This window comes from Pelodiscus sinensis, chromosome 1 (assembly GCF_049634645.1).
Source record: "Pelodiscus sinensis isolate JC-2024 chromosome 1, ASM4963464v1, whole genome shotgun sequence".
Classification (NCBI taxonomy): domain Eukaryota; kingdom Metazoa; phylum Chordata; order Testudines; family Trionychidae; genus Pelodiscus; species Pelodiscus sinensis.
This window is the reverse complement of record NC_134711.1, coordinates 29,582,062-29,607,220: the sequence shown is the minus strand read 5'-3', so window position 1 is coordinate 29,607,220 and position 25,159 is coordinate 29,582,062. Positions and strand designations below refer to the sequence as shown.

At 39.6% G+C, this 25,159-nt stretch overlaps 1 protein-coding gene across 5 annotated transcripts in view; it reads right to left on the bottom strand.

Moving 5' to 3' along the window:
- Positions 1-25,159, bottom strand: part of GRAMD4 (GRAM domain containing 4) — a 125,373-nt gene that overhangs the window by 10,128 nt on the left and 90,086 nt on the right. For all 5 annotated transcript variants that reach the window (XM_075927714.1, XM_075927735.1, XM_075927721.1 and 2 more), the window contains exons 5-16: positions 24,732-24,793; positions 22,587-22,719; positions 21,255-21,280; positions 18,296-18,387; positions 16,217-16,308; positions 14,548-14,596; positions 13,374-13,445; positions 10,004-10,047; positions 9,791-9,900; positions 8,151-8,305; positions 2,796-2,943; positions 2,178-2,271 (exon numbers count right to left, since the gene is read on the bottom strand). In XM_075927714.1, coding sequence (XP_075783829.1) covers positions 2,178-2,271; positions 2,796-2,943; positions 8,151-8,305; positions 9,791-9,900; positions 10,004-10,047; positions 13,374-13,445; positions 14,548-14,596; positions 16,217-16,308; positions 18,296-18,387; positions 21,255-21,280; positions 22,587-22,719; positions 24,732-24,793 — 1,077 coding nt within the window. The remainder of the gene's footprint in view (positions 1-2,177; positions 2,272-2,795; positions 2,944-8,150; positions 8,306-9,790; positions 9,901-10,003; positions 10,048-13,373; positions 13,446-14,547; positions 14,597-16,216; positions 16,309-18,295; positions 18,388-21,254; positions 21,281-22,586; positions 22,720-24,731; positions 24,794-25,159) is intronic.

The following is a 25,159-nucleotide window of genomic DNA, read 5'->3' as shown; positions in this document are numbered from 1 at the left end:
GACCAACCCAGCAGCACCCCAGCTGCTCTTGGGGACACTGGGGGCAGAGCAGCTGGAGTGCTGCCGGGTTCGTCCCGCAGCGCTGAGGGGCGGCGCTACAGGACCAACCCAGCAGCACCCCAGCTGCTCTGCCCCAGGCGTCCCCGATTCAGCCTCTGCTGAAACTGACCAGTGGCTGACCAGCTCTGCCCCAGGCTTCCTGGAATCAGCCGCTGGTCAGTTTCAGCAGCGGCTGAATCGAGGATACCTGGGGCAGAGCAGTTGGGGTGCTGCCAGGTTGGTCCCGTAGCGCCGCCCCTCGACGCTGTGGGACCAACCTGGCAGCACCCCAGCTGCTCTGTCCCAGGCGTCCCCAAGAGCAGCTGGGGTGCTGCTGGGTTGGTCCCGCAGCGCCGAGGGGCGGCGCTACCCGATCAACCCAGCAGCACCCCAGCTGCTCTGCCGCAGGTGTCCCTGATTCAGCCGCTGCTGAAATTGACCAGCAGTGGCTGAATCGGGGATGCCTGGGGTAGAGCTGGACTATCGGAAGGGGGGGCTATGAGGGATCTGGGGTGGCAGTCTCCCCCCACTCTCCCCCCGACCCCTCATAGTCCCCCCTTCCGATAGTCCGGCATAGCTGATAATCCAGCAGCCCCCTGGGTCCTAAAGGTGCCGGATTATCGGAAGTTTACTGTATAATGCAGACAAACTTGATGAAGATATGCTAAAATAAAACTTGAAATTCTAGATGTCTGAATTATCTCCTCTCTCACCTGCCATAGTATATAGATGAGGGTTAGTCCTACCAGATTCTAATACACTCAAGGAATTTCAGTTTAAGATCCCAAGAAGCATTGCTAATACACACCCAGTGTGTGTAGAGCAAACAGCTTTGATTCTGAAACCAACGTTTAACTTATTCAACTGTAAAAAACTTTAAAGCAGTGAATAGTTCTGTAGCACGTTAGAGACTGATACAAAATGTAGATGGTCTCATGAGCTTTTGTGGACACAACCCATTTTTTCAGATGAATGGAGTAAAGGGGTCCAGGTTGCAAATAAATAGCAGAGAAAGAGAGGGGATAGAGAAGGGAAGAAGTTTAAACCAAGACCTGACCTGGATGGGCTGCTACTTTCCACATCCTAATGGTATAAAATGCTAAGCACTAGGAACTTAGAATACTTAGAGCCCACTCTATTAGCCTCATTTTTTTCCTCCATTTTTCCCTTCCCTTTCCATCCCCATACCCTCTCTTTTGCTGCTATTTATTTGCAACCTGGACCCCTTTACTCCATTCATCTGAAAAAGTGGGTTGTGTCCACAAAAGCTCATGAGACCATCTACATTTTTTGTTGTCTCCAAGGGCACATCTACACAGCAGAGCTAAAGCTGAAATAATCTACAACTTGAGCTATGTCAGTTGCGTAGCTTAAGTCAAAATAGTTTATTATGGCTTTTGGTGCGGTCTACACAACAGGAAGTCCAAAAAAAAGCACTCTTCCTTCGACTTCCTTACTCCTCGTAAAATGAGAATTACAGGAGTTAAGAAGTCCTCCAGCTGGACATTATATCGAAGTAACTACTTGTAGTGTAGACATAGACTACATTATTTCACAATAACATCAGTTATTCCGAAATAATGCTGCTGTGTAGACATAGCTAAGGTGCTGCAGAACTACTCGCTGTTTTTTATTCTCAAGTATTTTCAGTTGCAGACTAACATGGCTACCCCTCTGAAACTTATTCAACTGTGTTTTAAAGGCATACATTCATTTTTACCAGGAGTTTGTCAGCATTCGAAATATATAGCAAAACATTAACATTTGATAAACTATAATGAGAACATTCATACCATATTTAAGTAGCTAGTGCTTTACTTTCTCATAATTTCACTGTAACAAGCACTAAAATACTAAACACAGATGCTATGGTTTCCTATGTTACAAATACTTCAGACATCTAACACATTGGAACATGGTAGGATTTAACAAATTTCCAACTGTTACTACCTTATACAGTTTCTCTATTTTTTAATATTATGAAAAAACACTGAAAAGGTCTTCCAATAGGATTACATTTGCATTTCTTTTAAATTGCATTTCTTTGTTTTAACTGTATTTATAAAAGGAAATGGGCTCCCAATAAGTTTATTCTGCCGTCCTTCCAAACAATGCACTGCCAAGTACCAATGACTCACTTTTCTGTAACATAAAGAACTCCATTCCTAATGTAGTCCGTGGGCATCTTCTTGTCTCTGTTAATCAAGCAGCAACGCCAACCATTTTCACATACTACCAGAAAACACAACACACAAAGTCAAATACTTCAAGGACAGTGTCTTAGGAAAGAAAGATGAAAGATTTAAAAATGAGACAGATGGCTCCCCAGCAATCAGAAAATTCTCCTATAAAACGCACCACATAGTACAAATGAAGTTTCATGTATGTTCTTCCAGTTGCAAGGCTTTGCTCTATAGCCATTGCGGTCAAGGTTTTCCAAAACATGAAAATATTTGTTTCAAACAATAGATTAAATGACTTCTTCTGAATAGACTAAGCACCTTTTCTCCCCTACCAAATTTGTAGGGACAAGAGACAAGCCAGGCTGAAAGCATTAGGCTCTTTCAGATAATTTTATGAATAAAAGATTAGCTTGATCTCTCATCTACACCAGTTTAGAGTGGATAATATTGCCATACAGTTCACTTCTGAATAGTGCTAGGATATGCAAACGCCAAGACTTTTAATTATATATTTGACTAGTTCAAAAGAGTTAATTTTCTCCACCACTACAACTTGGTACATATATTAAATACCTGCCAAAGGGCGCTCATTTTCTGATAGGTTAAAGATTTCATGGAAATTGCCTCTTTTGGTGGTATGAAAACGACTAGTGTCTTCATCTTTGTTCACTCCAGCTGGGGCACCTGAACCCACATAGCTTCTTGATGATGCTGTTTGAACCTGCAGGGAAATAAATTGGATTAATTTGAACAGCAATATTTAAATGCACTCTTTAAAGGATTAGTTAATTATTAATTTCACTTATATTTAAAATCAAATTAAAAGGATAGCTAAAAATAACCTTGAATAACATTCTTGCTATTTTTAGCACAAATTGGACTTGGTACAATACTACAGTATATTTGCTATACTAGAATATCCCATCTGAAGATAATTTTTAAGTTGGTTCAATTTTATTCTTTAGACAGAGGTATGCCTCCACAAGAATCTGCAAGAGGCAGCTGTATTTAAATATAGTCTCTGCACACCAAGGAATACACCAGATTAAATGTGGATATGACAATGCAAACAAACCAAATTAATTTGCTAGAAGGAACTTCCCCAGGCCCAGTTAATATATAACCAGTAGCAGAATTTAAGAATTGTCTTTGAGAGACAGAAACCAAACCCAGAACACTCAATATAAAGAAAGAATTAAAAAAGCAAACATTAAAAGAACACACACACACACACACACACACACACACAAAACAGCATCAGCTCGTTATGAACACAAATGCTCAAATTGAAAGAAAGTTTTCCACGCTAAGATCCATACCTTTTCATGCCCTGACAGCTAGCAGGAAAAGAAACAACAAACACAAATGTGACAGTGACAAAAGAAAAAAAGTGAAATCTATTCAACAGTATCATATACAGAATAAAACATGAATTGAATGAAGCTGCAAGATCTTACATACCAAGAAATTGCACACAATGAATGCAATTTAAAACAGTTTATCAGTGGTTAGAGCACACCATTATAATGTCTCCATATTGTCTTAAGGTGGGCTGACCTCCCAACTTCGGAAGCTGATATGAATTGTCCAGGCTAACACTCTTAAAATTGCCATGAACACTGAAGATAGGAGTGGAGATCTCAAACATTATGTGCTAAAACAAAATCAACTTTCAAACAAAGCTCCTAAGTCACTGGATGCTGTCCCATTGTACAGGGTGAAATCCACAAAGTGACTTAGGCTTTTAACTGCCAATTTAGGCACCAAAATCCAACATTTAGGTGAGCATGTGATCTTTGAAACCCCTGCTCAGCTCTAACCTAACCCAACAGGAGCCAAGGAAATTTAGGTGCCTAAGTTTGGCTAGAAGGCATCTGTAAAACTATTCAAGTCCTAATGTTGCTGAGGTGCTCTGCATTTTAGTTCAGGTGGGATTCTCAAACAAGGCAAGGTGCAAGCTCACTTGCAGGATCCAATCCAGTAGGCATGCTCACTGCACAGGCCCTACGCAACACACAGACGGGACAAGCATATTGGGAATTTCTGTGGCTAGATGCGGGGTGTGTGATTATGCCCATAATCCAGTAGCCCAGTGATTTAGAGCAGTGTCTCTCAACCAGTGGTACGAGTACCCTTAGGGGTACTCAAGAGAAGTCTGGCGGGTATGTTGACAAAACTGAAATTTGGAGAAAACTGAATTTTTGTTTTAAGTTTTACAGTACTTTATTATTTTTGTACTTTTTACACCCAAAAATTTCATCGCCCGCCCGGCTACAATTAAATTGTTTAAACAGTGTGTTGCTATGGTAGAAAAAAAATTGTGTGTCTGAAAACTGTAGGGAGTACTTATAATATTTTTTAAAGGGGGTACTTTATATATATAAAAATAAAAGGTTGAGAACACTGATTTAGAGCACTTCCCCAGCACACAGAACATAAAGTTCAAGTTCCATTCAGCCAAATTTGGAGCAAGAAATTGAACCTGATTCTCCTAGTTCACAGGTAAGTGCTTTAACCACTACTCCCCACCTTTGCTTCTCCTCATTTGTTTCCCCCTCCCCCCCCCCCCCCCACCAGAGAAGGCTGACCTGGCTTAGTTGCCTAACTCCAGGGGAGGGTTCATAGCTGGGAAGCCAAGTGCAGAGAGTCATCTCCCTCTGTCCTAGACTTAGGTGCTTCTCTCTCTCCCACTGAGGGGTGGGACTTATAACCCACCCTCTCCATGGCATTCCTGCTGGCTAATTTAGGTGGCTCTGCACTTACTTTTCCATCTTCTAAGAATCCCTTTCTGAGGGTGCTTAACTCTCCCAATGCACTGTAAAGGGAGCTCGAACACTAAACTAAGGGTTCTGACTTCTGTTCACCAGAAGGAAACGTAAGAGTTAGGCATTTCAAGGCATGCCCCTTTATTTAGATCTAGCCCAACGCCTGAATTCTGACAATGCAGTGCACAGCTGCATCTGAAAAGCTTTCTTGCACTTTATTTTGTGTCCTGACTGATAGTATAATGCACAGTTCTACAAGCTGGTGTTTCTCAGAGGATTGAGCCCTTTTTATCACACACAATGCATAAATGCCCATCATGTAGGTGCAGGATCAAGCCCTTAATTTGTACAAACAAGACGATTGTTTGCTGCTTCTGATTTCACGGTCAGTTCGTAGCACTCTTAGTATTGAGCATTAAGGATGTTAAAGGAGTAATTTACTAGTCAAGAAGTCAATGGAATTTCCATCGACTACTCAATAGGCAATTCCGAATTCCTCCTTTGAACTGTACAAGAGCTGCCACTGGGGCTCTTGTACATTTCAAAGGAGGAATTTGGAACTCTGTGTGCAGCCTGGGGCCAGCGGGAAGTCCTGCTGACTCCGGGCTGCACGTGGTGTGCCAGCTTTGAAATGTACAAGAGTTCCCAGCAGGGGCTCTTGTGCATTTCAAAAGCAGAAGTGCCCTCTGGAGCCTGCGGCCAGTGGGGGACTCACGAGTCTCCCGCTGACCTGGGCTCCATACAGCACTGCTGCTTTGAAATGTCACATGGAGACCTGGGGTTCTGCGGAAATGGAGTCAGGGATCAGCTGGGGAGTCCGCAACTGACCCCAGACTCCACTCAGCGCCGCCGCTTTGAAACACAGTGGTGGCGTTTCAAAGAGGCAGTGCCACACAACTGAGCCCAAGGTTAGCTGTGCAGCACTGCCCCTTTGAAACACTGCCTCTGCGTTTTAAAGCAGGAACGCTACACGGAGCCTGGGTACATGCTGATAGAGGCAGCATGGGGCGGTGAGGGAATCAACCAGTCGACCGGACTATCTGATAAGCTTTTTCTTACAATATAGTCGACTAGTCCTTAACATCCTTACCAAGCACAGGATGAAAAAATTCAAAACAAAGAACATCTTTGCATTAAAAACACTGTCTATGAATCTAGTCTTATAAAACAGCTAGGCAGATATGGACTATTTATCATCTTGCCTTTGGAATTACCATAGTATAAGAATGCCTCCATGGAAAAGAACAGGAAAGAATAAAAACGTTCTCCAGTGGAAGTGTTATCCTCACAGTATTATCCTCATTCTCACCCCTTTGTTCAAGGATTAATGTAATGTTAGCACTGCTTTTTAACAGAGCATGAGACCTCCTTGAAGAGATTCAGAAAAGCTTTAAGACATAAATACTTAACCTCCTGGTTAAACACCGAATGGAGAGTAGAAGGGTTTGTATAAAGTTGGCTACCACCTTTGCTTCTCTCTGAGTCCTAGTGATTAGTTTAGAAACCAGACCCCATTAAAGTGGGGAAAGTGGGGTGGTGGAAAGGAATCCTATCTCTTGGAAGGCATCATACTTTTAAAAATATAGAATTTTAAAAATCTTTCAGGAAACGGAAGAGACATACTGTTCTTTAAAGGTTGATTACATGTCTATAAATCAGTGGACCACAGAATATGGAAAAGGGATCAGTGAAAGGATGTCGTTACCAAAGAACAGTAGTTTTCAGCCTATGGTTCACAAACGTGGAGATCTACAGACTATATCTAAGATTTCCAAAGGGGCTTATTGCCATCTGAAATTTGTTAGGAGCCTGCAAATTAAAAACAGGTTGAGAATCATTGCTATTAATGATTGTTAAAACACTCATTATATAGTGGGGACAAAAAGAAAGTTCTATGATAAAATTCTATTTGTAGCTACCTCTACTCCATGTAACCATTCCTTGTAAGTGTATCTAAGGGTGCATCTATACAGCATCCTAAATTCAAAACAAGATATGCAATTTGTTCTATGCAAATAGCATAGCTTATTTTGAGTCTATTTCAAAATTTGGCGCTGTCTACACAGCACCACATTTCAAAATAACACTATTTCAAGCCATCCCTTAACTCTCGTGCAACGAGATTTACAGAGATGGCGAAATAGCGCGCCTGTATTTTAAAAAATATTTCAATATTTTGAAAATAATGACTGTTGTAAAACACTGTCAAACTCACAGATGTGGAAAAAACATGTTGCATTCCAATGTGCCTTATGCAACAAAGTTATTGTTTCTTATTACAAAAACTGTATTGCTAGTAATTATGTGGAAAGCAGAATGAAACTACAGTTTATACTAATGGTACATTTATAAACAGTTTATGAAAGAGTTAAGGTTTTAATAAATGTTTAAATCAATTATTAAAGCTAAAAAATGGTGAAGGCTGATTTACACTCATCTTCTATGTTTTTTACTGATGCACTTATAACCATATTTATGTCTGTAATCACACTTAGGTTTGTAAGATTCTTACAACAACATCTATTCATCATTTATTCAACTAAACTAAAACTTTTATTGAATGGAAAAGCGACAAGGAATCCTGTAACACCCTTTAGACTAACAGATGCATTGGAGCATAAGCTTTCATGTGCAAAGACTAACTTCATCAAATGCATCTGACAAAGTGGGTCTTTGCCCACGAAAGCTTATGCTCCAATACATCTGCTAGTCTGTAAGGTGCTACAGGACTCCTTGTCACTTCTGCAGATCCAGACTAACACAGCTACCCCTCTCATATTATTGAATGGGTACTTTTAAAAGTCACAGTGATTCTTTATCTAGGTAACACACTGAGTACTCACTTATGGCATATGGATAAAAAAGCCTTATATTTACTTGTGATGTAGATACTATTTTAGTAATTTTTCTTGTGATAAGCCTTAGAATACCAAAACACTTTTGTTTAAAAAAATTTTTTTTTAAATCCTTGTCTACAAAAAGCAATTCACTTTATGAATATGGGGACCCCTGATTTAAAAATAAAAACATGTCAGACTACCACGGAAGTGTGAAAATTGAAATTAGGTTTAACAATTACCCCTCCCTCAATGTGCTCTAGTCACTGCAAATAAAAGAAAAAGTGGACTTTGTCAGGCACGTAAAAACACAAAACTTTACTTACCCGTCTTGATACTGTAGCATTAGATCTTTCTTTGAGTTGAGGATCTGTAGGCAGATTTGTCCAGATGATATAAGGAGTATCATACTTAGCTCGAAGTCTTGGGCATCGTTTGAAGATAAAATCAATAAGGAAAAACTTAATTCCAGCATAAAGTCCTGAACAATTGGGGGGAAAAAAATCTGTTTTTAGCAAACACAACTGTAATGGTCAGGTTTTCCATTACTTTTCCATAAAGTCCATCAATAAACCATATTTTACTATTATTTCTAATCAATGTGGTATAAAAAATATTATACACCTACATACATGCTTTCATCTCATAAAGTGGACAAAATGGGAGTTACAACTGCAAGATCTCTGCAGCTATAATTTTGGTTTCTTTGCATAAAGTTAGTATTTAATGCTGAGAAGCATTAAAAAAAAAACCAAACCCAAATATGTGCCAGCTGTTTTCAGAGCAAAACAGAGAAATGACAGACGCCCTTTTGCCCATTTTTCTATTAAAATAGTATTCCTCTATAATAATCTAAATGGAAACAGAAAGTATTTGGACAGTTGATTATGTCCTCTTATGTTACACAAAAAAACTTTTTCCATAGGTTATTGAATATACTTGAAACCTCTAATCTCTTAACAGAGGTTAATAATTTTAAAAGGAGTCTTCAGAGTGAGTGAAATCTCATTCTTGAAACACATGGGATAACAAATTTCAATCAATTCAACCACCATAAAAAGTTAACCAATATGTGTAGTAGTTGCTTAATCTAATGTAGCCATTTAAAGTCAATGTCACATTATTTACAGTTTAAGAACTGCATTATCACAGTCACAAGTTTCATTACAGAAACATGGTGGCAGCAGTGCTGGAGCAATTTGTATAGTGAGGGTGCTGAGAACCACTGAACCAAACTGAAAACCCTGTACATAAGGGAAACTTCAAGCCAGAAGTATGCAAGCACTCCTAGATCCAGCACCTTTGCATGTGGACACTCCTAATTCATAGGAAATAGTTACATGAGATACCAAAAAAGCTTTTCTTTCTTGATTCCTTTCAGAAGCACCCTTCTCTCCCTGTTACACACAGACACTTAGGAAGCAAAAAGATCTTTGGCCATTGCTAACATAACTTTCCTTTCTATTCAATTACTCTAATAGCTACCCTTTGGCTAACAGTCAAATATAAGGAAGGCCAAATGTAAAAGGACAATTTTACCCCTAATGTTATTGTTCCTTATGTCCTTGTTCTACCAACGACGTCACTGCTCCTTTCATGTTTTTCCTCTCATTCTCAGTTCATAACTTCTTCTCTATTGCCCCTCATACTTAATCCCAGTCCTTCAAACTAACCCATGTTAATGGCACATCATCACCAGGCCTGTTTTGTTCAACATCCCAGCTTCCCTAAGGTACCATTCACTAGGTCTCCTTGTACATTCTGCCTTTTAAACTGTGTGCCTCAGAGCAAGAATTGTGCCTTTATTCTATGCGTTTTACACAGTGCTGATTCTTTAGTAAATGTGGTGCTTCAATGTATGGATTTAAGTTTTGAACAAAGGATCAAATTATCAAAAAAAATTTCTTAAACTGGATGATCTTTAAAGAGCTAAGTCTACCCAGCAATGTAAATATATTTATTTTACCCATTGCAAGCCCTATCATCCTGTAGGGAAAGAAGCAGGATGCAATAAAAGCCGCCCACAGAGCAATATATAGCTTCTGCGTTATTTCGGGCTGGACCCACATGAACAAGCTGTAAAAACAAAACAGAAATAATTATTACATCATTTTGTTTTTAGCCATCTGGAGATTGTTCAAATGGTTTATTTAGGAGAAAAAGAAATGAATAAACCTACTTCTTGATTTTTTCCAATATGCCTGCCATTTTGCCAAATAGGTTCTGCATTAAAAGCAACAGATAGTTAATGTGTGGTATAATTTCTCCTGCAGATAACTGATACTATTGAAAGCAAAAGTTACTTCCTATGTTAAGGGATTCTTGAAAGCCAATCACTTAGGGTATGTCTACACTGCATCCTCCTTCGAGAGAGGAATGCAAATGCAGCTGAATGTAATTGCAGATGAAGCACGGATTTGAATTTCTTGCACTTCATTTGCATAATCACATCCGGGCACCTTTTTGAAATATTCTATTTCGAAAGAAAAAACCACAGTCTAGATGTTGGGTTATTTCAAAGAAGCATTTGCATTCCTCTCTCGAAGGAGGAATGCAGTGTAGACATACCTTCAGTTTCTCCTGGTTTTAGTTAAAAGTCTAGAGAATTACAAAATATGCACTTTCACTAATATGCATGATTTCCCTTTACAATTTAAACAAACAGCATTCAGCGGGATTTCAATTTTGTTACATATCTTGTTCTGTAATACAATGGTTCTTAACCTTTTGATACTGCAGACCGGCAAACCCATGCACAAACTTTTGACGGACTGGTAACACTTTAGTTGCATATTTGCATATTCATTGTGCAAATAATGAATATGCAAATAAATTGTACTGACCCACCAATAGCCCAGTCCCCAAAGCCCCCCAGTGTCAGCCTAGAGCCCCAACCCTTCCACTACAGCCACAGCGGGAGTGGTGTATCCAGCCCCGGCTGCAGCCTGGTAGCAGATCAGCAGCTGGGAACTGCTCTGGTTATATATGAACTAAATTAAATGAAAGGAACTTCTTAAATTTCTTATCGCTAAACAACATACGTGTCCTGGTAGTCATTTTAAATTGATGGAGAAGTCAAAAGACAAACTATTTAAGTAGACAACACACCAGATCTGAACTAATAGAATTTGGATGGAACAGATTTTGGAAATGTTGATTATTGTCTGTGTCATGGTTTGACCATTAGCTTCTTTGGTTGGTATCAGGATCCACCTCTCTCAAGCACATAGTGGGTCTATTCGGATGGTACATCCTTTGAAGCAGATGGAGACTATTAGATTCCCTACAGCTCTGATGAAGAACATGGTTTATCCAACACTTAAACCACTCTGATGGCCTGGAAGAATTTTCTACACATTTTTTCCTTGTCCTTTGCTATTAAATTGTATGGTTTATTTTCAGCCGCTCCCACATTATGCTCTAATAAACATACAGACAGCATGGTCTCTGGCTGTTGTGGGAGAAACAGATAAACAGTATGTTGATGTTGGCATCATTAAGAGTAAAAGAAGATGAGAATCTAAGGGTAAGAACAGGTGAAAAAATGTCAGATGTATAAATAAGGAAGGGCAGAATTACACAGGAACTGGAAGAAAGACACAAAGCTTGAACTTAATGTAGTAGGGGAGAAAGCAGGAACCAAGGAAGGTACTGTAAGAAAAATAATGAGCCAGGAAAGCTATCTTAGTAGCCATGTTTTGTATAGGACAGAGGAGTCAATGTAGGTGTCAGGAAGGCCAGGGAAGTTGTTACAGCTGTAAATGAGGGCATGAATGTGTATTTTAGCTGTGGGGACAGAAAGGATGTCAGACCATGTCAGGATATAGAAGAATTTGGACACTGCCTAGAAGGGATTGGCTGAGAAGTAGGAGGGAGGACTTGACAATTCCCCTGAGTTCTGAGTTATATGCCAGATGGTAGCATTGCTCAATCACAAAGAATGGGTGAGTAGAGAGGATCTGGGATGAAAGGTAAGAAATTCTGGCATGATCAGTTCAAGATAATGGCAAGACATTAAGGAGGAAATGTCAGACTGTCTAAATCAAGACTACAAACATGTGTCTACATCTAAGGACCATTAGCTAGAGATAACTAAAGCTAGTGCAGAAAGCAGCAGCTCACTTTTATTAATCAAGTTTTCATAAAGAGCACATTTCAATAAGGGAGTCCTGAACAGAGTGCAATGCATATTAACCAGTAGGTGGCATTTAAAGTGCTAGTTTAACTCATTAACTTTCCCCAGGAAACTACCAATTTCCTGGTTTGTTTGTATTTTTTTCTTATAAGGAACAATGGGTTGAAGATGGTGGGCAGCACTTATTTGCAGTTATTATTTTACTATTATTGGTGAATATTATGGGTCTGAATGGCCAAGAAGATCATTTATGGCAGTTTATATGTTGGATGATCAAGAACCAAGCATTGAAAATCTGGGTAAGGCTTTAGATTCTCTTGTTATTGGAAAAGATGGCATTCTAGCAGAACTACTTAAAGGTGGAAAACCAACTTTTTACTTCATCTGTATAGTCTCCTCTAATGAGCTCATAAATCGCCTCCAAGATGCACATTGGTCTCTTTCACTCACCATTGGTGTGAAAAAGACAGTAATCATGGTGCAAGGCACAGAATACCAACCTTCCATAACACTCAGTGATACCAATCTCCAAACATATGACTCATTTTGTTACTTGTGAGCTATTACAAGAACTTGTCATTGGAAGAGGAGCTGGTATATACGCGTTGGGAAGGCAGCCACCAATTCTGGTCATAGAATGAGCATGAAGAAGGAGCAAAATCACCAATGAAGAAGTGTTAATGAGGGCACAAATCTCCAGCCTGAAAGCTATTAAGCACAACCTTCTTCACTGGTTAGGTCATGTACATAGAATGCAAGATGGAACACTTCCAAAAGACTTTTTATATGATGATTGTACAAAAGGTCAAAGACAGAGAGGATGCCCAAATTTAGGTTTCAAAATGCCTTCAAGAGAGATCTAAAATGCATTGGTAATGAGCCACAGACTTGGGAAGCCCAAGAGAAAGATTGTTTAAGCTGGCGATCCAGTCTGGAGAGAAACATTGCAAAATATGATAAACTGTAGCTCTCAATACTCAAAACAAAAAGACAAGAGTAAAAAACAATTAGCCATCGTTAACAGGAAAAGACCTTTCGTTACATTCAATGCAACGAAATCTGTTTGCCCATAATTGGCTTTTATAGTCATCAAAAAAGCTGCTATACTCAACTGGTTATTGCAGATGTGAGTTCACAAATATCTTTAAAGATGAATGGGGCCATTATACATGTTGTATTTTATTCATTTTTGTATTTTATTTGAAGTTTTCCTTATACAATTCAGTATGTTGTTTTCATAAAATCGAAAGCAGTTTAGTAATGATTCCTACTTCTCCATTACAAGGTATTTCTTTTAAATATATAAAGGAACAAGACATTACAAGGTAAATTAGTTCCGACACCAAGCTCTGTCAAGGTGTATCTTCTTTATTTGGGAAACACTGGCAAAGTTTGAATGGAGCACAGTACCTACCTGTGCTTTTTGTGCCACATCTAGAACAAGCTGAAATTTTTCTGACACTGTCAGGTCTTCCTTTGGAGGTTCCTAGGACAAGATACAAAAATTCCAATTAAAATTTACCTTTTAGCTTTGTCACTTCTCTTTATATTTTTAGAAAACTGCTGGTTACAAAAAAAATCAAAAAACTTTTCACATACAATAAAGCCAACAAATATGCATCCTGTATCCTAAATTTACTGTAGACCACATATGGGTTTTAGTTTTTCAGCTGCTAGCTGTGATTTGTCTTAGTAGTAGCTAACTAACAAATTGCTCTGATGTATGCAGATGTTGTACAAATCTGATGTCCTTCCTGCGCTAGACAAGGATCATTTATATTCTGTTTAAAAACTCTCTTGTAAAGTTATGTGCCTAGAAACTTATGATAAAAATGAAAATAGCTCTCCATCATCAATAGTCCTTCCTAAGAACTCTTATGGAGAGTATAAATTTCTGGGCTATTTAATTCAAATCAATATTACTCTTCACAGGCAGAAAGCTACTAACAGCTTCATACTATTGCAGTGGACTTTCAGCAAAAGTATAAGCAAGTTTCCGAAATGGAAAAGTCTGCTAGATTTAAATCTCAATTCACACTTTCACTTATGATGAAACAGCCAACATTCTCCAGTAAAAAAAAAACAGCAAAACCCACCACCAATGTTGGTTTCGAAACTGCAAATAACAAAAGAAAGAAGAGTGGTGACAGTTGTGTGTTTTTACATCTTCCCCATCTGAGTGATTAAAAATAGCAAAAGACTTAGGCCAGGTCTACACTAGACCCGGCAGCTCGGCTTAAGGCATGCAACTCCAGCTACATAAAATACATAGCTAGAATTCACATACCTTAAATCAAGCTTGGCGGCGTCCCCACAGCAGGCACCCTATAGGAGCATATGCTTCTATCAGATTACCTTACTCCTGGCAAGAGCAGGAGTACCAGACCCTTGTGTGGTGCGCTCTGAGTTCGATTTAGTGAGTCTTAACTAGACTCGCTAAATCAAAGTCTGGATGATTGATCATAGCAGTGTCAATCTTCCACAGAGTCAAGGTGTGCCCTTAGAAAGGACAATTTTCACATAGACATATATATGTGTTTTGGAACAGCATTACAACATGCACTGCAAATTGAAGACTGAAGACTTACAATGGGCTCAGAAACTTCAGGCACAATGCTCCACTGTATTCTCCAACCCCTAAAAGTGAAAGGAACAAACTATATAGATATCTCTTCTTCACAAGTCTACTGAGCAGGGTTTAAAATGCTTTTCTGCAACCAAAACTTAAGCAGCTTTAACAAAATGATGAAGTATTTAAATATCTATGAGAGGGTAACTAACGGTGCCCTTTTAAGTACACACACAAACAATAACCAGTTATATGACCTTGATATTTCAAACACTTAACACTGATTTATGGCAATGACGTTATAGCCACTTGTATGTTTACAGTAATTAAAGTGTGTTCTAAGCTGTTGAGCAAAACATCATATCAACCATTCTGCATCATCGTTTGTGCTGGGAGGTTTTTTTGTTTTTTTTTAAAATAAGCTCATCAATCCTTTTTCTTACAATAAGCAGTAATGAAGGGATTATAGTATTGTCCAATAAATATATACTAATGCTGCATAGGCCATTTGCAAAGATTGTATTTTTCTCCCTAACTGAATGATTACACATTCTGGATCTAATTCAGCAATTAAACAGATGAACCTCCCATGAAGTCACTGGAGTTGTACACTTCAAACTAAATGTTACCTGTTAAATTCCAATAAAAACAGGCTCTTTCCCCTTCCTCAGTAGAACTGTTGAAAGTCATCAGTATTAGAAGTGAGACTTTGCACTTTTAAGGGTCCTAAGCCTGACACTGAGGTTTAGGTAGGCATTCTTCATGACTCTCAGGAATAGACTTTTTTTTTTTTTTAAATACCTCAGTTTCTCAGAACACTCAATATAAATTTCTGGGGCTGTTTAATCAATTCAAATCAATATTACTGAATTTTTAGATTTTTTGCATAGTTTCTGTAAGAGCTGAGATATATGGTTACAACAAAGAGTGCCACTACAGGAGGCCCCCCATCTTACGATGCGATTGGTTCCTAGGGAAGTATTGCAAGTCGGGGGCGTCACAACTCGAATCCTCATTGATGACAGGCGCCGTATGCCATCATAAATGCAGGCTGAGAACGTAGGTCGGGGGTTTTCGGCACCTTCCACACTTACAAAAACAGTTGTAAGTGTGGGGGGTCAGAACTCGGGTGGTCACAAGTCGGGGGCCTCCTGTACATGTAAGAGTATGAAGGCAAGTTGGGGTTAAAACTGTGAAAAACTAAATATTTTCTCATTAGCATATTTGTATCTAAGTTAAAAATTAATTCAACTTGTGTCAAGCCTGAATGAAAGAAAAAGATTTTTTGCTTAAACTTGAACAGGCTTCAGCCTATAACATGATGCTTTCCCATCTCTTCTAGTATTACTTGAGGATGGAAACTGGATCCTTTTGGGGATTTTACTCTAACAATAATGCACTGCATTAAGTCAGAGAATATGTGGCATTGCTTCTGGTGACCTGAGTCAATGCAAACCAAGACTATTACCTAAGAGACATGAAGATCTATCACAAGACTAATCTGGATTCTATGACTTGATATTTGTCATGGCTTTAGACCCACACATTTATTTAAACACACATTTTAACCCTGGCTCTAAGCAAATAAACTGAAATTAACTGTAACATGTCAAGAACAAAATAAAAGCCTCTTGATAAATTAAGTTACACAAATGGCTAAATTCTTAATAGTTAAGCAAAGTAAATACCTGGCTATGAGGTAATTTAGAGATAACCTCAAAATTGCTAAAAATAAGAACATAGGAATGGCCCAGCCATGCCATACAGCATTCATGTAAATCTGTAGACAAAAAGAAAGTTGCAGATTACAAGCTAAGTTACAGTGATTTGCACAAAACAATACATGAATTTTGTTTCTAGGCACATGACAATACATGCTAAAACTCAACTCCCCAATCTATTAACACTTAAGGGTGTGAAAGCACCCATGACTGTACCAGATTCACACACCCAGCGTTAAATGTTATCTATGAGATTCTATCAATTTCATGGAAGCAGCTCTGAGCTACATGTGCATCAGTAAATCTTTTGTAGTTGCTGGAGCTGTAGGAAGCCTTAACAGGCTCTCTCGAAAGTTATTAGAGTAATAGAAGTTAAGACAAAAGGGGCCATCTTATGATCATCTAGCAGTGAATCAGAAGCAGCTGAGTGGAAGTCAGAATGGTTCCAGCAACTGGACTCTTGAGGAAGAGATGGCAGGCTGAGCACCAAGATATTGAATTGTATTTTTTTTCCCCACAGATGCAATATCCCCAATGCTTTACCAGGTTTTATGTCATTCAGGGGAAGGAAACTAAGATGTCTAAGAAAAAAGGGGAAAACATTATTTAGCGCTTACATAACAGATTGCACTTTTGAAATGATTTCCATATCATAGAATCCTAGGGCTGGAAGAGACCTCAGGAGGTCATAGAGTCCAGCCCCCTGCCCAAAGCAGGAACAACCCCAACTAAATCATCCCAGCCAGGGCTTTGTCAAGCTGAGACTTAAAAACCTCTAGGGATGGAGATTCCACCACCTCCCGATGTAACCCATTCCAGTGCTTCCTCACCCTTCTAGTGAAATAGTTTTTCCTAACAGCCAACCTAGATCTCCCCCACTCTGTTACTCCCCCACTCCCATATGTCCGTTACTGCCCTCAAAACCTCTGAAAAAGGCCACAGTATGGACAAGGAAACATAGCAAGGCATTCTACTCAAAGCCACACAATGAGACAGTGCTCATCCATCAGTACAGCTAGAAGTTTCCAAACCCCAGAAAAGGTTCTTCAGACCATTCTGCTTCTAGATAAATCACTTTCCAGATGAGAAGCAAGAGTTGGTGAGAAATGGAGAAATGGGAGGAAGAGAAGAAGGGGTCTGGGCAAAGGGATGTAGAGGCAGTGTTAGAAGTCATAGGGGAACCCAGAAGGGAGGTGGTTCTTTTTAGTGTTCCTTGATCAGTATATGAATATTGTTTTTAAATCAGCAGCCCATTTTGACCAATAGTGCTACAATCAGTGAAAATGTAGCTGTAACTATGCAAAATAATTAAATTTCACTTGCACAGTTTATGATGTTGCTAGAACCCTTCAGTTCAGTAGCTTGTAATTTATTTTTAAATTATAGATTAGATTTTTTCCAGTATATTTAAATTAGAGTTAGTGTGGATTAAGAGATACAGAGACTGTAAGACCTGTAATTATCTACAGACCACACATCACCAGCAGCAGTACAAGCCCTCCTTACAAAACCACATCAGTATACCTCAATTCTAGATCAGTCTGTATGCTTATTTCCCGAGCGTCTCTTCTGACAATGGCAAAAAGGGTGCCAAAATTAATGCTAACTGTGATGTTATGGTGGGGAACTGATGGGGAACATTGCATTGGATATGGACCTGTCCATATTAGTAACTGAACTGAGACTGACAAGATATTTCATAGAGGAACATCAGTCAGATGATTGGATGGTGGGCAGGAAGTGGTGGCAGGCACAGGCAACCGGTCCATGAGGATGACACCCACTAAATCGTAAACAATTTGCAAATATGGAAACTTTTGTCAATGCCTAACGTTATGTTATGAAATGAACCAAAAATCCAAACATTAAAAATAGTTCTGAAGAAAAATAGTTTTATTAAATATAGAACAAAATATTATCTAAATTGTACTACATTGTTTTGACTTCAGCAAATGTGGCAATGCTGAATTATAGTAGGTACTTTCAAAAAAATGCCACCAGGTGATGACTATAAAGTTTTCAACTTGGAGGAAGAGGGTAACTTACAATAAAGGCAATAGCAGAAGTGTAGATAGAATACCAATCTGATAAGGCAGAAAGATTCTTCACAAAATTAGTAACAGGTTTGGCACCTCTCTCTAAAGGAAAGAAAAAACAAATGTAAGTAATTAATAGCACTTGAATCATTTGTAAAACAATAAGTAAACTGGGAATAAACTGGGATCTATTCTGAATGTTAAAGGCAGGCTTATGGATTGGATTTTTTTATTTAAATGGAAGAGCTTTCTCAGAATCTCCGGTATAGTAAGATGAAGGCCTAAAACATAAGCCCATATAGAAAATGCCTGGCTTGAGGCCTAGATAACAATGGAAAAAACATGGCTAATATAAAGCAAAGCTAAGCCATGAGCAAGAGGGGCAGGCCCTTTCTCACAGAACTTGACAGGAACACGGCTGAGAGTGTAAAACACTAATTGGTAATTGGCCCAGGTGCAGAACAGTACTTGGTATTAGGTATCGACTATAAAACAGTAATTGGTACTGGTCATAAGTTGAAAGCACATGGTACCATCAGCTCATTAAAAAAGACCTTGGTAGCCACACTCCCCACAGACACAGACTCAGGTTCAAGAAAGGGTCTAAAATGACAGCATGGTAGATAGAGGTGATCTAATCAAACTATGAGGTACAGGGTGATGGGTGGTAACCTGACAGGGACAGAGGATAGCAACCTGACAACATCAGGAGTGATGTGTAAGAGAGGATTACTCACCCTCTGTAGTAACTGACATTCTTTGAGATGGGTATCCTTGTGGGTGTCCACCTTAGGTGTTTTAATAGCAGTGGCTTTGACAGCTAGCTTGCACAAGTGCAGAAGCGCTACATGCACTAGGCAGCTACTGCACATGCATGAAGAACGATCTCCTCAGTTCCTTTTCTGCCCCAGAAAAGTATGGAAATAGTACCAAAGCAGAGGGGAAGAATGGGGAGTGGTGGAGCACCCACAGGGACACCCATCTCGAGGAAGGAGAGATCTGTGTAAGAGGGTGAGACAGTCTTTGTCTGGATGGAGTGGGGGGGAGGGGCAGTGGCAGTCTCCCACTCACTGAGTCAGTCCATTGTCACAGATTACATATGCACAGTGGTTCAGTACAGTCTACTGACAACTATTACTGTACTCCACGTAACAATAAACCTTGCCGGCCACCTTCAATCCTTCTCTGATTTGTGGTCTTTGGGGGCTCTCTTGAAGTCTGCTGTGTTAAACAACACACAAATCAACACAGCACACAACACTGAGTGCACAAGCAAGCAGAATTCTGATTATCCTCATCCATGGAGCCAGAGACCTGTCAGGAATTCGTTGGGAGGACCCTGCCTGACAACACAAGCATGCAAAACTAGTTCAAAGACGACTAACAAAACCAAAAAAAGAGACTTAAAGTTCATTGAGCAATTAAAGGGAATCACACACCCACAAACTAACCAGTGTTTAACACAAGGAAGTAGAAACATGATTCACACTGGGTTAGCTCCTTTAATCACTCTTCTCTTTCCAACCTCATATCCTATTACTGGGCCTAATTTGATCCCCTGTAGACTTTAGTCAAGACTCCTGATAACTTCAAGGAGGGTAGTATGAGCAATACAAATTAATGGCCTCAAAATTCCCTGCTATGACTTGGAAGTTCTTAAAACACCCAGGACTGGATGTGCTTCAGGGTCAGAACCATCGAAAGGGAAGCTCTAGGTACCAACATCACACCCCAAACTGTATGGAACTCACTGGGAAGACAGTAGTACCAGAGAAGGCCACTGCTTCAATCAGGCAGCGCCTGTCATCAGTGTTGTATTGAGTTAAGTCTAATGCCCAGCCCCTGAGTGAACCTCAAAAAAGGGTAACTCTGGTAACCTTCCTTGCCTTTGTATCTGTATTTCCTTGCTTTTGAGGAAATTTAAGAATGATTCAGATCTCCCAGAAAAATACCCAGGATGCAGTCTTACATTTCTTACTCAGCTGGGACTTTCTTGACTTCCTAATAAGGAGGACAAGCCACAGAAGTGTCTCTGGGGTGGCCAAATTTACAGACCCACCAAGCTGTATAGGACAGTTGTCAGAATTTCAAGCGCTGAACAGACACCGGGGCACAGGGCTTCTGCCCTACAGCAGGCTCGTGAGGATCAGAACATCACCTGGCATGTTCCCTGGGTCTGAACACTCCTGAGCCCCAGCAGTTTCCTCCCAAGAGGCTGAAGCCCCTACACCCCTCTCCCTCCTAGGCTGATACCTCTAGTCCCACCACCCTGCTCTAAGGGGGAAGCCCTGAGTCCCTCCCTTCCATCTGGTAGGCAGAGAATGGTGGATTCCTTGAGCCAGACTTTAACTGTAAAATAACTGCATGTGGCTCAAGAGCTGCAGTTTGGCCACCCTGGAGTTTCCCGAAGCAAACAGAAACAACACACTATGATCATTTTATTTTTAAAATTAGGCAGAACAAAGCATTAGCATAGTCCACAAATGAAGTATTCCTCCTGCTCAATTAGGGTCCATGCCTGCATACATATACTGACTCTAGCAGGTCTCTATCTCTGCTAATACTTCCATTAACTAAGGCGGAGTACCGGGGTGTAAGATGAGCTTTCAGTTATCCAGCTCTGAAGAGTTAATATTCACCAGAGTGGGTATTTATTTAGCAGACTGGGTATTTATTTATTTAGAGACTGTATTACAGTCTCTATGGGCGCATCCTGTTTCCTTAGAGCTTAACAAGGGTATACCTTCTGCCACTATTTAATAATGCGGCAGACAGTACCATCCCTAGTGTCATGTTTCTCAAGTTAATCCTTGGAGTAGATATTAATTCCAAGATTCAGTAATGCTTCTCCTATAAACTGGCAAAAGTATTTTTGAGAACTTCTGCCTTTTTATATGCACAAATATTATGGTAAAGGATAAAAAAAAGTCTGATTTTATGTTGAGGCAATGACATTGCTGGGTACTTACTTAATCTTCTCATATTTTCAGTTAGCCTAGAAAAATATGGATAATACAATATGATGTTAGGCAAACAAGCATTTCAGGGAAACTCAGCATTTCTGTGAACTTTTGTTCTAGTACAATACACACATTAGAGAGCTAGTGTATCAGTGGTATAAAGCTATTGTCAACTGCCAAAAATGCATCTGAAAATTAGTTACAACTAAGATCAAATTTGAAGCCAAAAATCTCAATAGACTAATGAGCTACTTGGCTTCGCAACTAAAGGAAATATTTTCTAGCACACTGTGGATCCAGTAGCTAGCTCATGGGTATATCTATACTGTAGCTTAGTGGTCTCCAACCTTTTTAAGCACAAGATCACTTTCTGAATTTAAGTCAGTCCAAGATCTACCTCAAACCCAAATACCCCTGCTCCACCCCTTCGCCTAGGCCCCACCCTCTTCACTCTGGGAATATAAGGTACAGGGGACGAGGTCAAAGTGACATCAATACCCCCCTACCTCTGTATCCCCTACTCTGAACAACAAGCAGGAGGCTCCAGGGGGCAGCTCTGAGCAGGAGCAGCAGGGCACTGTGGGGAGGGGCAGCTGAAATGCTGGCACTTGATAGCGTCCCTGCCAAACCAGTCAGGATCCCCTGTCAGCGGCTCCAATATCTACCAGTAGATCCCGATCTACTGGTTGGTGACCACTGCTGTATGTGAAGTGTACTTTCCAGCACAGGAGACATGCTAGTAAAACACTGACAGACCCCAATCATCTGTGGGAAAAATCAAACCTGGGACCTCTGGAGCTTGGTGCATAAACCTCTACCACATGGGCTAAAAGCCAGTTGGCTGTTAGCTAAGACAGTCAAGCTGACTCGCTATTCTCTCAGAGGCACCACACCCAGAAGGCGTGTGGCTTACACAAGCATGCTAAATTAGCAGATAGCAAGGAAGAGCATGGGTAGCTTGAGCTAGCCAACAGGACTCTCCAATACATGAAGTCACCATCTGTCCTATCCCTGACTACTCTATTTTTGGTGTGCCCAGCTTGAGCAGAGCTATCACTTATCTGTTCACCCAAGTTGGAAAGCTTGCTCTCAACTGCAGTGTAAACATGCCCCAAGTCTAATTTTATTGTAGACATGGAGAAAAATTACAGGATTTCAACTCTCTGTTTCTAACACTAATTTAGAACCATACAAAGCCAAAATTAGCCCTGCTACTTCAATTTCTATAACTTTTTACAGAAATGCATTTCCTTACCTGTATTTTATTATAGCAGAATAATTTGTGACAAGTTTTATGCTGGTTTATCCAAAGCAAGGAGGTGGTTCTACAGGTATATTTACCTTCTAGCACTAAGTGGCTCTTCTGTTTCCACTGTATTTTCTTCCGGCTGAAATCTGAAGTCTTCAACATACTCCCCAAATTTGTCATAAAACCACTTCTGGACTCTTGAACACATCATCTGACTGCGTTTATCTATAAATCAAACAGAGTATTTTGTATGTTCGGACATACAATCTAATTTCAATTTGTAGTTTAGTTGCATTCTTTGTAAATTATCACCTTCCACTTCAGATTCAAATGGCACTGAATGGTTCCTTCCCCACCAACTGTGGAAATTAAAGACAATCGATCTAGGGACATCCACTTTTTAAAATTAACATTTGACTCCTGGTCTTTAAGGAGAAATATTCAAGTTAAATGCAGATGCCACCAGATAAAGTTTTATTGCGAAAACTGGTTGTTCATAAACCATTTCATATGTTTCTTCCTCTGGATTGCTTCTCTTTCAGATATTCCACCAATTATATATAGTAGGACCCCAAATTTCTCTAACTTTTAGTGTTGAGGCTTCACCTTTCAAATCATCTCTTTAGCTCTGTTGCCATAATTGTCTTGTTCAAACAAGCAATACGTGTCTAGGGACTTCAGATGCATAAGTGTTGCTGTGACCTTCCAAAAACATTAATCCCAAATCAATTAGTATCTGTGATACATTACCCTAGGAAAGCATTTGATAAACAAGACTAGATATTTGCTCTGGCATAAAAAGCAGGAGGTATCAGAGGGGTAGCCTTGTTAGTCTGAATCTGCAAAAGTGGCGAGGAGTCCTGTGGCACCTTATAGACTAACTGAAGTGTTGGAACATAAGCTTTCATGGGCAAAGACCCACTTCGTCAGATGCATGCATCTGACGAAGTGGGTCTTTTCTCACGAAAGCTTATGCTCCAACACTTCAATAAATCTATAAGGTGCCACAGGACTCCACGCCGCTCTTTCATAAAAAGCAGAGAAATCATACAATTTTTAAAAAGTCATCGCAATACCTGAATGATTATGAAGTTGGTTTTCATGGGAGGTCAAAGAGAAGAGTCAAATATCCTTTATTCAACAATACAAATTGTTTAAACATGGTAAATGCTTAATTAGCACAAAGACCATTAAAAACCATACACTATTAAGCTGGCAACATGGAAAGCCAAATTTATAAAATTTCTGAATCCAGCCAAACAACAGACTAAGAGTCTTTTCACATTAAGGTAGCCACATAACTTTAAGATTGGCCAGTTGTACTCTATAATCCTATTTGCTCGACAATTATAATCAAACTATTCCTCCTTCTTCCTCCTCCTGCCCAGTAATACAACACTCTTCCCTAGTTATGCCTTGTATATGTTAGTCTAATTTTGAGAAAAAAAAACAAGTAGGCTTCAAAACCTTCCTGATTTCCTGCCAGTATGCCTGTCCAGCTGCTTGATACCCTGCCTGGACAGATAAGGATCCTGGAAGCCCAAACTGCAATAGGTTCCCAGGACATAAACCCCACACAAGCAGTCTTCGGGGCTGGGGCTACTGGTTCTTCAACATCTTCAAAAATCCTAGGGAGCCTTAGAAACATTTCAAAAAAATGTCAAAATATTTAATTTATACTTTATTCCAAATTTTAGTGTGTGTTCTGCTTCAGGTTTTGTTTTGAATTTTAGAATGTCCCACAGACCAGAAATTCCAGTTGCAATAATGTTATTACATTTTAATTGGGTACTAACAGATACAGATCCCTCTGCAGCAGAGTATTTGTATAAGCACTTGGCATTGGCCACTTGGTTGAAAGACCGTATACTGGGCTAGATGGCTATGTTTATCTTTGCTTTTCGAAGACAACAAAAATTCTACTTAATGTCAAATACTAAAGAACATTTTAACACCAGCAGTGTCATTTAACTTTAAAGGAAATCAAGAGAGAAAGATAACACTCTTTTCTTTCATCCTATAAACTTAAGTTTGTTAAATTAAACCATGGTTGTGTGACCAGAAGAGTATATCCAAATAATCTTTCACAGGTAGCGCTCCAAAAGTCTGAATAAAGAACCAAACACTTTTACACAAATGTTTCAGTATCATCTCCCAGATCAGTTTTGAGAGAAAAGCTCACGTGACGAAAAACTGATAAGTGAATCGAATCACTAGTACCGACTAGTCAAAACTACCTGTTCCATTGACTTGTGTCGGTGGTTTTGTGGGTTGTTGAATTGTTGACAACTCTTCCGTTCTATAAAGGAAAAAAAAGAAACAAGAAGAGATGAATTCCTGAAGAATCAGAATATTTCATGCTTGTTATTTCCCATGAACGAACCAGATACATGTTTCCATGCTGCAGGACTGCCCTTGCTGGGAAACAGAAGTGCTGTTTCCACTGGAGGGGCAGCAGAAAAGCATGGTAGGAGGGAGGCAGAAGGACAAGCAAAATTTGTTTCCATTGTGGTGCAAGCTGAGCTGGTAGCTAAAGGGGAAGTAATATAGATTTATTTTCACAGATTTTTAGAATCCATTAAAACAGCATACATTTTACAGCTAAAGGCTAAAGGAAGCTCTTCTTTCCTAACAGCACAATTACACCTTTCTGTAGCTTTACAGC